Here is a 15,715-nt window from a genome sequence, read left to right as displayed (position 1 = left end):
TGTGCGGGTGGCACATAAAATGCACCATTTTGAGCGTGGCCGTTGCCAGTACCGCCTGACTGGCCTTCGTAGGATTTTCGAGCGAGATCGCTGCCAGTGCCCCTGGACTAGCTCTTGTGTGAGTGGCACATAAAATACACCATTTTGAGCGTGGCCGTTGCCAGTACCGCCTGACTGGCCTTCGTGCGGGTGACACGTAAAAGCACCCACTACACTCTCTGAGTGGTTGGCATTAGGAAGGGCATCCAGCTGTAGAAACTCTGCCAAATCAGATTGGAGGCTGGTGTTGCCATCCAGTTTCACCAGTCCTCAGCCAAATCGTCTAACCCATGCTAGCATGGAAAGCAGACGTTAAACGATGATGATGATGATGATGATGATGATTGCATGAGCATGCTCATGTGTGCCTGCGTTTGTTTACATTTGCATTTCTCTGAAAAACCACTGCGCAACAAGTGATGACATCATTTCCTTTGTTAACAAACCATCCACTGGCTTTGTGCCACCAAAGATCTACAAAATAAGAAATCCCTTACATGAAAAACAGTTATGGGTTAGCAACAAGGAAGGCATCCTGTTGTAAGACAATGTCCCAGTAATATATTTGATTAACCCATTCTAGCATAGTAAAGTAGATGTAAAAATGAACAAATATATATATAAATGTGTTTTGGCATTAGGAAGGGCATCCAGCTGTAGAAAGCAAGCCAAAACAGACTGGAGCCTGATGCAGCTCTCCAGCTTATGAGCCCCAGTTAAACCATCTTACCCATGCATGCTAGCATGGAAGATGGATGCTAAATGATAGCGATGACAGTGATGTGTGTTTTGTTATAAATTGTTATGAAGGAAAAGTGAATGTTAATAGTTTACAGTTATTGAAAGTTGTAGCTACATGAGTTGGTTATTATGTCAACAGTTTGTATCCTGTTACTAGCACCGCTGATATTTACTGTTAGGTGATTAAAAGAGAAAAAGACAACATTAATTGATCCTTTATAATATTGGTTACATTTCTCATTTGTTTTGTAATGCAGGTAAAAGAAAACCTTGGAGAGGAATACTATTATTTGGGGTATTGATTTCATTTTTTTCTTATTCAATGTTTTTCTTTGTTGTGTTTGTATTTTCTATTATACCGTTTTAGTAATGTGTAATATGATGCATATTAAACTATATAAGGATTTAGAGATAAACTGTTTCAGTCATTTGCTATGTTTTATGCTAGACCACAAGGTCTTAAATTTTGGATCCTTTTCATAAATTATGGATACTTTTTTGTTTTTTGAAAATACTGAAGGTAGAGTAGTGTTGAATTTCTAATATAAGTGACTGTTGAAATAATTAAATAAAATGAAGAATATAAAGATTAAGAGAATACTAGTTTTATCATTCTTATTTTCTGACCCACCTGAGACTGTTCCATTTATTATCCAAATTAAACACTTCCATCAGAATTTTATGTTAATTTAGATTCCAAACAGTGCATTTTTTTAAAGTTAATACTACACATGACTTAAGATGTTTGATTTAAGTACAATGTTAACTGTTTATTCAAACTTATATATTTGTACCTTTTGTAAATATAGCTGTTTTTACTTCTTTGTAGAAATAGTTAATTTAATGATATATATTTAAATGTATAGTTGTTCTTTAAATTCTCAAATAAGTCATTTTCTCAACTGATTCCAACCTTTATATTAGCAATTTTAGAAATTCTTTTCATAGTAAATGAACTAAACACTTAGATTGGTTGATTTACATAACAAACCTCTGCTAATTAGTTCCCCTCTTTGTTAAATTACTGTTTATTTAATGTAATATTTTAGTTGGAATTCTGTAGATTATTCCAACTCGATTATTTTCTATTTTATTCATTTTCCTACAGCCTCCAGGTACTGGTAAATCCTATCTCGCGAAAGCCGTTGCTACAGAAGCAAACAATTCAACATTTTTCTCAGTCCGCTCATCTGATCTTGTGTCCAAGTGGCTTGGAGAAAGTGAAAAGTATGTTAAATTTCTGTTACTTCATTGATGTCTTTATCTTAAATATATTACATAATGTTGTTTGTGTGTGTGCGTGTGTATTGATGTAGGAATACTAGATGATAAAGTTAAATGAGAGAGATGTTAAACTGAATACAAATTGTGTGCTTTGTCCAAGAAATGGAATAGAAGAAAATATAAATGTAATCAGCTAAGGAAAGGTATTATTATTTAATTATTTAATTATTATCAATGACATGTCACTGAAGATTGTCTTTGGATTCATTTCTTCCCATTCTAATATTAAAGGAATATTGTTTTCATTTTACAGTACAAATGAGTGGTACCATCTATGTCCCTAATCATATTGAAAGGGACCAGAGATACAATAAAGCTGCTTATGTTTTGTTATAATAGAAATGTAGATGCATGGCAATGTCCTTACTAGTGTTTGTTCACTTAGAGTGCTTGCAAAGGTCATGGATGCATCCTTTCTTCCAGACCATTCCATTCAAAAAGAAATGAGATGAGATCTTTTTTCAATTAAACCAACTAAATGCTCAGCTTTAAAAGTTAGTTGGGATCTTGTTCAAAACGGGGGCACCAGTATTTTCTTAACGAAACACTTTGAAACTTGGGACACTGGTAGAATGTGTCATATAAAACATCTTTTTCTCTTAGTCTTCTTAACAAAAAAACGTACATCGCAAGTTATTTCATGTTAAAGTTGTCGTATTTCTGTAATTTCAACCAATCACTGACGTCTATTCAGCTGAATAGAGTTACTGCTGGCCGGTCATAAAAATGTTATTCCCTGTGACATATTTCATCCGGTTTAATCGTAATTTATACGCATATATTGTTTATATAATAAATTACGCTGTGCGTATCTATGTGTGTAACAATTTTAGAGTTCGGATTCTAGAGTTAGGGTTAGGGTTAACAGTCTAGTTAATCGGAAATGTCAGAACTAACGGGGATTAATACGATATACACCGTTACAGCGCTAACTGTTTTCAACTGAATAGACGTCAGTGATTAGTAGAAATTATCGAAATAAGACAATTTTTTACATGAAATAAATTCGAATACAAAAATTTTTTTCTGTTCTATAACACAAAATAAATAAGTATACGAAATTAGAAAGTCTTTCGGTACCAAAAACACTACATAAAACATAAATGAAAACTGGTGCCCCCGTTTTGAACAAAATCCGTTAGTTGCAGTGCATGAGGCTAACAGAAAATTTGGTAAAACAGCATAATTTTGGATAGTATTGATTATTCATGTAAATAACAGGATTATACTGGTAAATATTATTGCTGTTGATTGACACAAAATGTAGTCATGGACAGTACTGGTGACGTGTAAAAGGCACTTGTAACAGTGACTTGTAAAAGGCACCTGTGATGGTGACACATAAAAGGCATCCATGATGATGACATGTCAAAAGCTTCCCATACACTCTTGGAATAGTTGGTGTTAGGAAGGGTATCCAGCTATAGAAACCAAGCCAAATCAGACTGGAACCTGGTACAGCCCTCCAGCTTACCAGTCCCAGTCAAACCTTCTAACCCATGTCAACATGGAAAATGGGTGCTAAATAATGATGTTAAGCCAATCTATGTTTGATGACCCTTACATTGCATTTATGATGCTTTGAGGGTTTATTTTTTTCTTACTGTCTTATTTTTATTTGTTACCGAGTAATCCTGCATTTTCTTTTACCTCTTTTTAATAATTCAAGCTTTCTTCCTTTGTTTAATGGAAATTTGTATTTTGTTTCAGATTAGTGCGAACACTTTTTGATTTAGCGCGAGACCAGAAGCCAAGTATTATTTTTATTGATGAAGTGGATGCATTGTGTGGATCAAGAACAGATACTGAATCAGAATCAGCCCGTAGAATCAAGACAGAATTTCTTACACAGATGCAGGGTGTTGGTACAAATAATGATGGAGTTTTAGTGTTGGCTGCTACCAATATCCCCTGGACTTTGGATTCCGCCATCAGAAGGAGGTAAAATTACATTTTCTCCAAAGTGAAAATTTTCGTATTAAATAAATTACCATTTTAAGTTTTTAGTAGTCAGTTCAGTTTTTCTTTTGTTAGCTTCCTTATTAGTTGTTTGATCAACAATAATGTGTTTGCTTTTCATTTTTTTAATTATTAGATGGTGAGTTGCTATTTGTTTTAGATACAAGTCTTTCTAAGTCAATTGGAAAAAATAGACAGGCAGCGCTGAGTAATGAGTTAGTGTACTTGTAAAGAGTTGTTTATACTATGGCATCAGTACAGCATTACTTTCTTGGCATTGACTCAGTCCATCTAGCTGTATTTAAGTACTATTATATACATAATCTATATAACTAATAAATGTTCATAAAATCACATAACTTTATTTTACCTTGAGGAAGAAGACAGGTCTAACATTTTGAGCGGAACTCTTTCTTCATCATCATCATTTGATGTCCATTTTTCATGCTGGCATGGGTTTCACAGTTTGACCAGAGCTAGTAAGCTGGAGAGCAGTATCAGGTTCCTGCCTGATTTGACCTAGTTTCTACAGCTGGATGTCCTTCCTAATGTCAACTACTTTACAGAGTGTGCTGGGTGCTTTTTATGCAGTACCAGCATGGGTACTTTACATGTGGACCAGCTTGAGTTCTTTTCTCCTTGGAGAAGGAGAAATTGAATGTCTTTAATAGTTTCAAATAAATTGATTGGAGATTGTTAATAAATGTTTCATCTCTCTCTGCAATAGTGGGTTCAGCTGGAAATGTTAGGCTGCTTCTATTCTCCTCATAGTAAAATAATGTAGATTGGTTGTCCTTTGTGAATTTTTTGTTTTGTACTTAGTATTTGTTGATGCAGGCCATTTCTAGTTTCCATGGATTTTACTGTCTCAGTTGTATATAAGTAGAGTTCACCTAGCTTTATGTAGATATTGTATTGTAAACACTGGTTGTTATGCATATAATTGGAGATATTATTTTGTTTCACTGTAATTCTGGACCCAAATCCTAAGTGAAGGAATAACAGTCAGTTATTGAATACCTTATAAATGGAATCTGTTTGTATGTATGTTTGTATTTGATTTTTTAAAATCAAAACATTTCTATTTTCAGGTTTGAAAAACGAATTTATATACCACTACCTGATGCTGCTGGACGAGGAGAAGTCTTTCGTCTTCATCTTGAAAACACACCGAATGATTTAACTGAAAGTGACCTCCGAGAACTTGGTCGTGTTGCTGAAGGGTAATTGATATATTTAGGATTGTTTTGATTTAGAAAAATGTGTGGCACTAGTTTTTATAGAAATATTTAATATTTTCAGTAGTTAGAGTTACAACTTTCTAACTAGCCCTATTTTTTCAACTTGAAGTTCAATCTTTCTTTGAAGTCTATGGATTCTTTTTGTAAAAGAAGACATCCTAATGGACTTTAGAATTTTATTGAATTACTATGAAAGGAACTGAAAATGTAGAGATGTTGGCAGCTATTGACTTATCGATTATTTTGGAAACATGTTTAGTAATGCTGAGAACAGATAACAGTAGAATGTGTAATCTGGAAAAACTATTAAGGAACTGTGTTGGCAATAGTGGTAATTGTAAATCCATGAGAGTTTATTGGGTGCAAATTAATTTGGTTGCAAGTTTGACATGGAGTATAATCATTTGGTAGAGTGTGCTTAAGTAATAGCTGATTGCAAGTGAAAAAGGAAATGGTTGGGATAGGAAGTTGATGACGAGATAGTTACAGTGAACAAGAGATATGGGTTTAGGGTGTGGTGAATGGGTGGATGAGGACTTGGAGCAGAGGTGATTGGTGAGAGGACAGCCAAGCAGATTGCTTGCCCTCACAATACCTCATTCTTGATCTCTTTTTCTCATACTTTTTACTTTACTCACCTCTCCACCAACATCTCTCAGTCACTTTGATTACCTTCTTATCAACTTCCTGTCTCTACCAAATAATCTATTAATTTCTTTGTCACTTCCACTAGTCATTATTTGAGCACACTATCAAAGAGTCATAAGAAATATCAACTTGTTCCACATCCCAGGACAACCAACTTGTCGACAGTGATATCTCCAAAGGATAGAATAGCTTGTGGTATTTTGGGACACCAAGATTTCAAATTGCTGTCATCACCATTTGCTGGTTCCATGTAAAAGGCACCTGTACCAGTGCCACGTGAAAATCACCCATACTGTGTTGGTGTCACATAAAAAAGCACCCACTACACTCTGTAAAAGGGTTGGCATTAGAAAGGGCATTCAGCCATAGAAACCATACCAGAACAGACAACTGGAGCCTCTCCTGTCAAACCATCCAGCTCATGGTAAACAGATGTTAAATGATGATGATCATCATTATGATCATCAGTGCCACCATCACTGTCGTTATCTTTTTATGAGCCATTGAGGAAACCTATATGTGGTCACTAGGGGTAGGGGTCCACCAAAGATCAGTCCTCAGCCCCCTCTTATTCATCATAGTTCTCCAGGCAATAACAGAGGAATTCAAGACAGGATGCCCCTCGGAGCTCCTCTATGCTGATGACCTTGCTCTAATTGCTGAGTCACTATCAGAACTAGAGGAAAAGTTTCAGGTATGGAAGCAAGGTCTAGAATCGAAGGGCCTTAGAGTCAATCTAGCAAAAGCCAAAGTCTTAGTATGTAGGAAGGCACACAAATCACAAATCCCTTCAGGTAGATAGCCCTACTCGATCTGTAGAAAAGGCACAGGTAGAAACTCCATAAGATGTACCCAGTGTAAGCTATGGACACATAAGTAGTACAGCAATATCAAAGGGAGGCTAATTGGGAAGATAGTTTTTGTATGTGGCAAATGCTCAGGTGCTATAAACACTGAAAATATGCAGAGAACAGCTTCTGTCACATTCCAGGGAGAAGAACTAGAAGTAGTTGATAGCTTCTGTTACCTAGATGACCAAGTCAGTAGCTGGGGTGGATGCTTTGAAAGTGTAGCTGCTAGAATAAGAATAGCCTGGGCAGAGTTCAGAGAGCTCCTACCTCTGCTGGTGACAAAAGGCCTCTTGCTCAGAGTAAAAGGTAGCCTGTATGATGCATGTGTATGAACAGCCTTGCTACATGGCAGTGAAACATGGGCTGTGACTGCTGAGGACATGTGTAAGCTTGCGAAGAATCAAGCCAGTATGCTTCGCTGGATGTGTAATGTCAGTGTGCATACACGACAGATTGTAAGTGCTCTGAGAGAAAAGTTGGATTTAAGAAGCATCAGATGTGGTGTGCAAGATAGACTACTGTGCTGGTATGGTCATGTGTTGCGAATGTATGAGGACAGCTGTGTGAAAAAGTGTCACATCCTAGCAGTTGAGGAAACCTGTGGAAGAGGTAGACTCAGGAAAACCTAGGATGAGTGGTGAAGCACAACCTTCGAACATTAGGCCTTAATGCGGCAATGACTAGTGACTGAGACCTTTGGAGATATATTGTGCTTGAGAAGACCCGACAAGCCAAGTGAGACCATAGCCCATGGCCTATGCCAATGGGTGTAACCAGCCCACTTATGACTACCCCTCATTGGACAATAAACTTTGCTTGTGAAGACCTATTGAGGCAAGTGAAATCAAAATCAAAATCGCTGATGTGGCCTATGACAGTACCGCCTGACTGGCACTTGTGCCACTGGAACGTTAAAAGCACATCTGAGCGTGATTGTTGCCAGGGCCATGGATTGGCTCCTGTGCTGGTGGCATGTGAAAAGCACCATTTGACTGTGATCGTTGCCAGCACCACCTTACCAGCACGTGCCAATGGCATGTGAAAAACAGCATTCAAGCGTGGTTGTTGCCAGTGCCGCTGGACTGGCTACAGTGCAGGTAGCACATAAAAAACGCCTTTTGAGCGTGGTTGTTGCCAGAACCGCCTGACTGGCTCTCATGCCGGTAGCTCGTAAAATTACACACTACACTCTCGGAATGGTTGGCATAAGGAAGGGCATCCAGCTGTAGAAACTTTGCCAGATCAGATTGAGCCTGGTGCAGCCTCTGGCTCACCAGTCCTCAGTCAAACCGTCCAACCCATGCCAGCATGGAAAGTGGACGTTAAATGATGATGATGAGGTCAGTAGTTGTTTAATATTTATCCTCAAATCAGGCCTCTATGCTACAATATTTTATTCCCTGATTATGTTAGAAAATTTGTGAAATTACAATTTACTTTTATTTTTGTAATTATAATTAATGGCAATTAAAACTTTTTATTACTTTTTTTTTTCAGATATTCCGGTGCTGATATTAGTGTTGTGGTCAGAGATGCTCTGATGCAACCTGTCAGGAAGGTACAAACAGCTACACATTTTAGACAGGTAAGATGTTTAACTGTTTTTAAAGCTGAAGTTACATAATGTCTAAAGAGTGAGAAATTTTAAATGACATCATTTTTGTTTTTCCCAGGTGAAAGCCCCAAGCAGAAGTGACTCTTCTGTTATGATAAATGATTATCTGTCTCCATGTTCCCCCGGAGCACCAGGAGCTATTGAAATGAACTGGATGCAAGTACCAAGTGACAAGCTTTATGAACCTCTTGTCAATATGGTAAAGTTAAACACTTTTCTCTAAGTTTAACAATTTTAGCTGATTTGGTGAAAATGCCAATTGTAATTCATCAGTTAAATTACATTTTTAATATTGCAAGTAAAGTGTAAAAAAATGAAAGTCTTGCAACAGAAATTGAGAAATGACCTCAGTAGGATATATTAAATGTAGATTAAGAATTTAAGGTGTAGACTTCATAGAAAGTGGGATGATGACCAGGCCATCATTGGATTAGATGTATAAATACAGTGGATAATGTGATCTGCAACTCAGTCTCCCAGGCTCAAGATATTTTTTTAATGTTTTGTGAGTTACTTGATAACCTCATTGGTGCCAGCACCACAAAAAAAAGAACGTGGTACATTCTGTAAAGTGGTTGGCATTAGGAAGGACATCCAGCTGTAGAATCATGGGAAAACAGATGTTGGAGCTTGATATAGTCCTTGAGTTGTTGGATTCTCTTGAACCGTCCAGTCCATGCCAGCATGGAAGACACATGTTAAATAATGATAATGATCTGTAAATGGAATGCATTATGAACTAACATTCAGGTGAAGAAGTAGCCAGCAGTGCATCTGTAGTAAAGTAGACTAATGATAATCTTATTTAGAAATTCTTATGTTTCTTGTGAAAATTTAGAATTGGGACAGTGATTAGGATTGCTGTTTTTTAGCTCCAGGTCAGGCCTGATTGAGCAAACCCATGGTCAAAGGTATTTTCTTCTCACCATGAATATTGTTTCCTTTTATCTGTATCATCATCATCATTTAATTCCCATGTTCCATACTGGCATGGATTGGGCAGTTTAACTGGATCTGATGGGCTCAAGGACTACATGATGTTCCATTGTCTATTTTGGCATTGTTTCTATGGCTGGATGACCTTCCTAATGCTGAACATTTTACAAAGTGTACTAAGTGCTTTTTGTGAGCCTCTAGTGAGATCGGCATGCATTTTACTACACAACAAATCCAGAGAAGGTGGCTTTATGGTAGGAGATGCAAACGAGTGTTAAGTGGATAATAAGTAGGGAAGAGTAGGTGACAACTGTAGAGATTGAATAGGGTTGAGGAGTGGATGTAGTGAATGCTTGTTTGATTTCTCTACAGTTTTCTCAAGTCCTCTACATTCAAGGCCCATGTCTCTCTACTGTGCAGCATTGCAATTCTAACACAAGTTTCATACAATTTACCATCATACAATAAGAGTAAAGGCCTTTGTTATTATGAGTGGTAGAAGCTCCTTGAACTTTTTCCAACCTGTCCTCACTCTGACTACTATATCTTTGGAGCAACTGTTTTGGGTCATGCGTTAATGCTGCAGAAGTGACATAAGTGGTTTTTTTTTTAGGCCTACATGTTCATATAAGATGTTGGCAGGGAGCTGTCGCCACTATGGCTGCAAGCTGTGATGTACTCAATGACATCAGTTCATAGCATTTGATATTACACATAGTAGGGTGGGGTGTTGTGAGTTAGTAGCTCAGTGGCAGTATCTTTACATGGGAGCAACCAGATTTGATGGTATTAGATAAAATTGATGATCATAATGCATGAGGCTGTAGTCAATATGGGTGGTAGGATTAAGTACCTTACCCTTACATGTGGTGCAGCCAGCCTAAGGTGGTATATATGGATTGTCAGCTACCATTGGCTTGAAGTTTATTAACAGGATGAACCTCTAGTGACAACATTTTTCCTGTTGATGGATATGCAGGTTGGTGGAAAACATGCAGTCTCTTGCAGAGACAGAGTTGGCAATTGTGAGTTCCAGGGGAGTAAGGTAGAGACCTGCCAATGATTGGGAAAGTCATTCTGATGGTTGCGGAGTTGTCAGATGAAATGGGACAGGGAGGTGGAATTTTCCCTATATCTGCACCTGAAGGAATGTATATGCTGTGTATACTGTCCCTTAAAGTCATTGGCTGTCATAACTGTGTAGTGTCCTTGTGATGCCATCAGGTTGTGTGAGAGTGGTTCTGTAGACTACAGCCTTTTTGAAGCAGTGAGTGGTTGGTGGGGTTTTGGTAGTTACAGGTTGGGGTGTGTAGATATGTGTTTGCATCTATTGTAGCGTGTGATGTTTGAAGCGATGTTGTCTAAACTTCAGTGTTTATGTTGTATGTAGAAATGTTGGATTTCTTGTATGCTTTGGTAATCGTTTGCAAGAAGTCTTGTGTGTGTGCGGAAGTGTTTGTTTCATGTATGTTTTTTGCTTCATCAACAAGAATGTGTACATTGTAATTGTTTAACCTGTGCCATGTAATTATTCAAAGAGTTTAGGAAGGGGTTAGAATGATGCTGGCAGCATTAATACCATGTGGCTAAGACTGAGTTCTTTTTCTTTTACTGTAAAACAATTTAAATCAACCTTAATTACTTTAAAAATTTTTTACTGTTATCTAATTAATTTTTTTTCCAGAGTGATATGTTGATGTCGCTTTCAACCATTAAACCAAACGTGAATGAAAAAGACTTGGAGAAATTAGAAAAATTCACATTAGATTTTGGTCAAGAAGGATAAGCTTCAATGAGCTTTACATATCCCAATGAATTTTGCTGCAAATTACATAACTCTCTGATGACTAGTGAAACTGTGCTTGTATCATCTACTAGGAAGGTTGCTAACTCTGCAGCGTATAATTGTCAAATGTATCTACTGCTGTGGATAACTCTTCTGCAGATGTTCAAATTTATCTGTTGCTGTGGATGTTGGCAAAGAAAAAAAAAAATGAAAAAAAAGAAAATGGATTATAATATTTTTCTCATCATACTTGCATTAAAAAGGCCCTTTCCCAAAACTAAAAAATAAAACCATTATTATCAACTTAACTTCCTGTTTTTATTTATACAGAGAAACCTTTCAGCAACAACTAACCACGGATCTTACAACAAAATTTTAAATTATGCTCTCATATTGTTGACTTTATCTCCAAACTATCAACATATAAATGCTTGATCCTTAAAATTTTCACCACAATCTTGTACTAATTATCGTACCATTAGTACAGAGATTGTGTAGAGACAAAAATAGAAGTGGTTTTGTTATTTTAAAAGAGAGAAGCAGTTAACCTGGAATGCTTTGCAACTTCCTTGTCTGGTCTTTCATGAAAGTTTTTTTCTTTTGACTCATTCTTTTTCTCCTTGACATTTCAATCTTCTGATACCTCAGTGGAAAATGTAACAAATTACACTTCTTTAGGGAATATTTCTGATTAATCTACAAAACAACTAAATTCTATTTACTATTTACTTTTTATTCTACAGTTTCATATGTCCATGTAAACTGCAGGGTCATCCTGGCTAGATCACCTTTAAGTTATTTCTCTGGACCCCACTCTCTTCTCTGTAAGGAAAATTAAAATGGAACGTCTTTAAATGTGAACTTAATTCCACATCATCCTTAGGACACCATTTTGCTTGTGATGCTTTATTAAATTTAAAGCTATATAAGCAAAGATAAATGTAATGTAAATTTAAATATAAGCAAACAAGTTTTTCAAAATAAATTTATGGAGTAATAAAATTGTACTCATCAGTTACTTGTGTATGCATTTATATATCAGAAAATTTTTAATTTAATCTTTAATCAGTGTTATAAAAAACATTGTTTTAATTTTTTAAAACATTACTGTATTGTATAAAAATTATTGTGGTTTTTACTTAATATTTTGTCTTTGACAGTTTGTTTTGTTAATTAATTAGATTAGCTTGCACTAAAGTAGTGACTTTATTTTAGTATAAATTAGACTTCTAAATTTGATCAAATTATTGCATAAAATTATTTACATAGTTCTTTAAATTTTTATAGTTACACTTCTATTGACATGTTTTTTCTTTTTTTGATGATCACTTGCTTTATGTCCATTTTCCCATGCTAATATGCCTTGGATTTTTGTTCTAGCAAATTTTGTCATTTCCATATGTGAGAGCAATTGTATGGGTATACGAAAAGGGCATGGCTGTATAGTTAAGATGCTTGTTTCCTAACCAAGTAGTCTTGCTTTCAATCCCACTGTATGACACCTTGGACATGTGTCTTTTACTATATCCATAGGCTGACCAAATCTTTGTGAGTGGATTTGGTAGATGAAAGCTGGAAGAAACCTGTTACACGTGTGTGTGTGTGTCCAACCTTGTCTTGGCATGATGTGATGGTTGTAAATGAGCATAGCTGATGTTTGTTTCTAGTCTTCCATGAAAAACATGTCTGGCTGTTGGGAAATATTACCTTGCCTGGAAGCATGACAGTTGGTGACAGGAAGAGCATCCAGCTGTAGAAAATCTACCTCAACAAATTCTACCTGAACCATGCAAGCATAGAAAGTTAAATGATGATGATGATACTGTCTCTCCTGTTATCTACTGAAACATAAAGTGGATTTGAAGCCTGTAACAACCCAAACGAACTGAGGAAGCAGAATAGTGTGTTACTCAAGAGCACAAGAGTATCACTATGATAGTAAGGTTTGAACTGATGACCACCTGGTCAGTATTGTAGTACCTTAACTTGCTGGATTATTGCTTCATAATGAAGGAATGTTCAGTATAGCATCAAAATGTATATATTATTTTTTGTCACAATTTATTAGCTTTGTTACAGAAAAAAAATGTATTTAGATTCAAGTATTTAGATTCCTGATATACAACTTCTCTTCTGAATTTTGATAAGCTCACAGTTCAGTTAAATCTTACCTATTCAACATTTTTGTGACCAAATTTCTAATGCTGTATTGTATGTATTATAGATTTAAATACTTCACATTGTCTTTGTGATCAGAAACAGAAGGATCAGCTGGAATACTTCCAAATCCCGTGTTGGGATTTCATCAGGGTCTGAGTAACATTTTTAACTGTCCATGGAGATACTGCTTGTAAACCATTATTAAGGGATCAAGTAAATTGGATTGACACTGATAATTTAATATTTCTGATGAAATAATCTATCTGTTTCTTTAATTTTGAAAATAATTAAAAACTTGGATAATTATATTAAAATAACTTCGTATTATTAGGTTTATTGAAGGAAAAACCTAGGAGGAAATGTAATTAAAGTTGGGGTAGCAGTGAATAGATAATTAATATAGAGGGTGATGGAAAATAAATAAGCTTTGATCTATGTCAGAGATTTTTGTTGAGCCACTTGTAAAGTGGAAAATCCAACATCTTGGACAAAGTCTTTCTTCAGGGAAAGGCAGCAGTTTGGCAGAAAGCTTCTAAAGCAGAACAGGTGGAGCTCTGTGGAGGTACTGAAACTTGGATTGATGATTAATTAATAAGGGAAAAGGATTGAAAAAGGACAAAACATTCTGATATTTTTTATGAGAACATATATTATGCTGTTTAGAATATTAAAAAAATTTTGAAGAAATTTCTGAAACTTAAAGAAAGAAACAAGGGAAAAGTATACTCTGTAAATTGGTGTTATGAAGGGCATCCAGCTGTTGAAACCAAACCAAAAATAAACACGAGATGTAGTCTTCTGATACATTTTGGTGAAGAGTACCTCTGAATACAGACCGACTATAAATGGCAACCTGTCCACTTCAAGCCAGCAGGGAAAGCAGACAAAATGAGGATGATGGTATATTATTTTTGTATTTGTGTGTGCATGAAATGTGTTGGCTTTTCATGGCCCTACATGTATGTAAAATGGACAAAATATGTTATTTTTCATCAGTGGATAAATTCACTAGAGAAATATATGAGTAAGTGACTACAACAGAGCCAACAACAAAGGCCAGTCTTTTTGGAGACTCATCATTATTTCAACATTTACTTTTCCATGCTTGGGTGGGGGAGATGAGAGTATGTTGGGACAGAGTTTTCTTATGGCTGGATACTCTTCCACACCTGTCTCTAAGCAACAAACCGCCCACACATTTTTATACAGAGGACTATAAACAAGCTACACTATGAATGAGCCTTTTGTTCACAAAGATTGTGTATCAAGACAGAAAGTACGGACATACTTTTGCAGCAGACTGCAAGCAAATAACATCATCAATGAGGTTATTGTTCACAATCAGTGAATACATGTGAAGAGGAGAGAAGTATGAGCTCATACATACATGACGGGCTTCCTCTTTATGCCAACCAAATCCACGTAGCTTGGGGCTATAGTAGATGACACTGAACATGGAAAGCACATGGTTGGGATTCAAACTTTTTCACCACAGCCATAACTACTTCTATTAGCATTAATATATATCTATTTAAAACTTGAATTCTAGTAGTCTTTTCTGATTTCTATTTTGTGTTGCAGAACTTCATGAGTCTAAAATACTGTTTATATGTTATTGTTCTTCCTGTCTTGAGTTTTTACAGAGGAGGATATTTTGGTATATTGCTAGTTAATAGCTATGTATAAAAGACTGTTTGTGATGATGAAGGGAGAGAATGCGGATCTATATTGGTTATGGAGATAACAAGAGAGAAGGTGTTTGCTTGGTAAATAAGCATTGTACATGCTGAACTGATTTGTGGGACTGAACCTTCTTATAGTCTTTAGGTTTTACAACGATTAAAAGATCAACAGAGTTATTGGGCAACCAGTTAAGGAATTGTTGATATCCTGTTATGTGTGATGCGGTATGCCTGTAGGTGATAGGGTAACCCTATCCCGTACAAATCAATTCTCTTCAATAAAAACGAACATGCTGGATAAATTGAATAACAGCATAACAAATATTTATTATGAGGGGCTCAGCCTACATCTCTGGTAACGGAATTGCCAGGTCGCCCTTTATGGTTGGTGTGAAGACGGTGTCGATGCTGGTTGATTAAGTCATTCTTCAGCCTCCAAAGTAGTTCGCGTAGACTCAAAGGTAGAGTTGCCGAGCAGCTCTTAGTGGTCCTGTTGTCTCCTTGAATGTGCAGTGCTAAGAGGTCGAGAAAAGGCGGGAACGCTTTGATATAGGATGACCACACATGCGCATGAGGGACTTCTTGCATGCCTTCCGGAAGACATGTTCCTGTGCATGCGTGGACGAACTTCCCAAAATGGTGACTGGTATTAGTGTCACTACATGCCCATGGCTAAGATTCCAATCAAGGTCCTTACTGAATGTATTGCAAAATGGCACTATTCACTGGTATAAGCAGTAGCACTGAAAATAGAGTGTCTCCTTAGAAAAGTT

At 36.4% G+C, this 15,715-nt stretch overlaps 1 protein-coding gene across 2 annotated transcripts in view; it reads left to right on the top strand.

Annotated features, from left to right (window-relative positions):
* LOC106880462 (vacuolar protein sorting-associated protein 4) overlaps nt 1–12,118 on the top strand; it is a 31,558-nt gene extending 19,440 nt beyond the window's left edge. For both annotated transcript variants that reach the window (XM_014930390.2, XM_014930389.2), the window contains exons 6-12: nt 1,038–1,075; nt 1,889–2,007; nt 3,775–4,005; nt 5,115–5,246; nt 8,261–8,348; nt 8,437–8,577; nt 10,999–12,118. In XM_014930390.2, coding sequence (XP_014785876.1) covers nt 1,038–1,075; nt 1,889–2,007; nt 3,775–4,005; nt 5,115–5,246; nt 8,261–8,348; nt 8,437–8,577; nt 10,999–11,100 — 851 coding nt within the window. In that variant the 3' untranslated portion in view covers nt 11,101–12,118. The remainder of the gene's footprint in view (nt 1–1,037; nt 1,076–1,888; nt 2,008–3,774; nt 4,006–5,114; nt 5,247–8,260; nt 8,349–8,436; nt 8,578–10,998) is intronic.
* Nucleotides 12,119–15,715: the final 3,597 nt, after the last annotated feature.

Source organism: Octopus bimaculoides, chromosome 4 (assembly GCF_001194135.2).
Source record: "Octopus bimaculoides isolate UCB-OBI-ISO-001 chromosome 4, ASM119413v2, whole genome shotgun sequence".
NCBI classification, from domain to species: Eukaryota; Metazoa; Mollusca; class Cephalopoda; order Octopoda; family Octopodidae; genus Octopus; species Octopus bimaculoides.
Note: the sequence above shows the minus strand (reverse complement) of the source record. Positions and strands in the feature narration are given on the sequence as shown.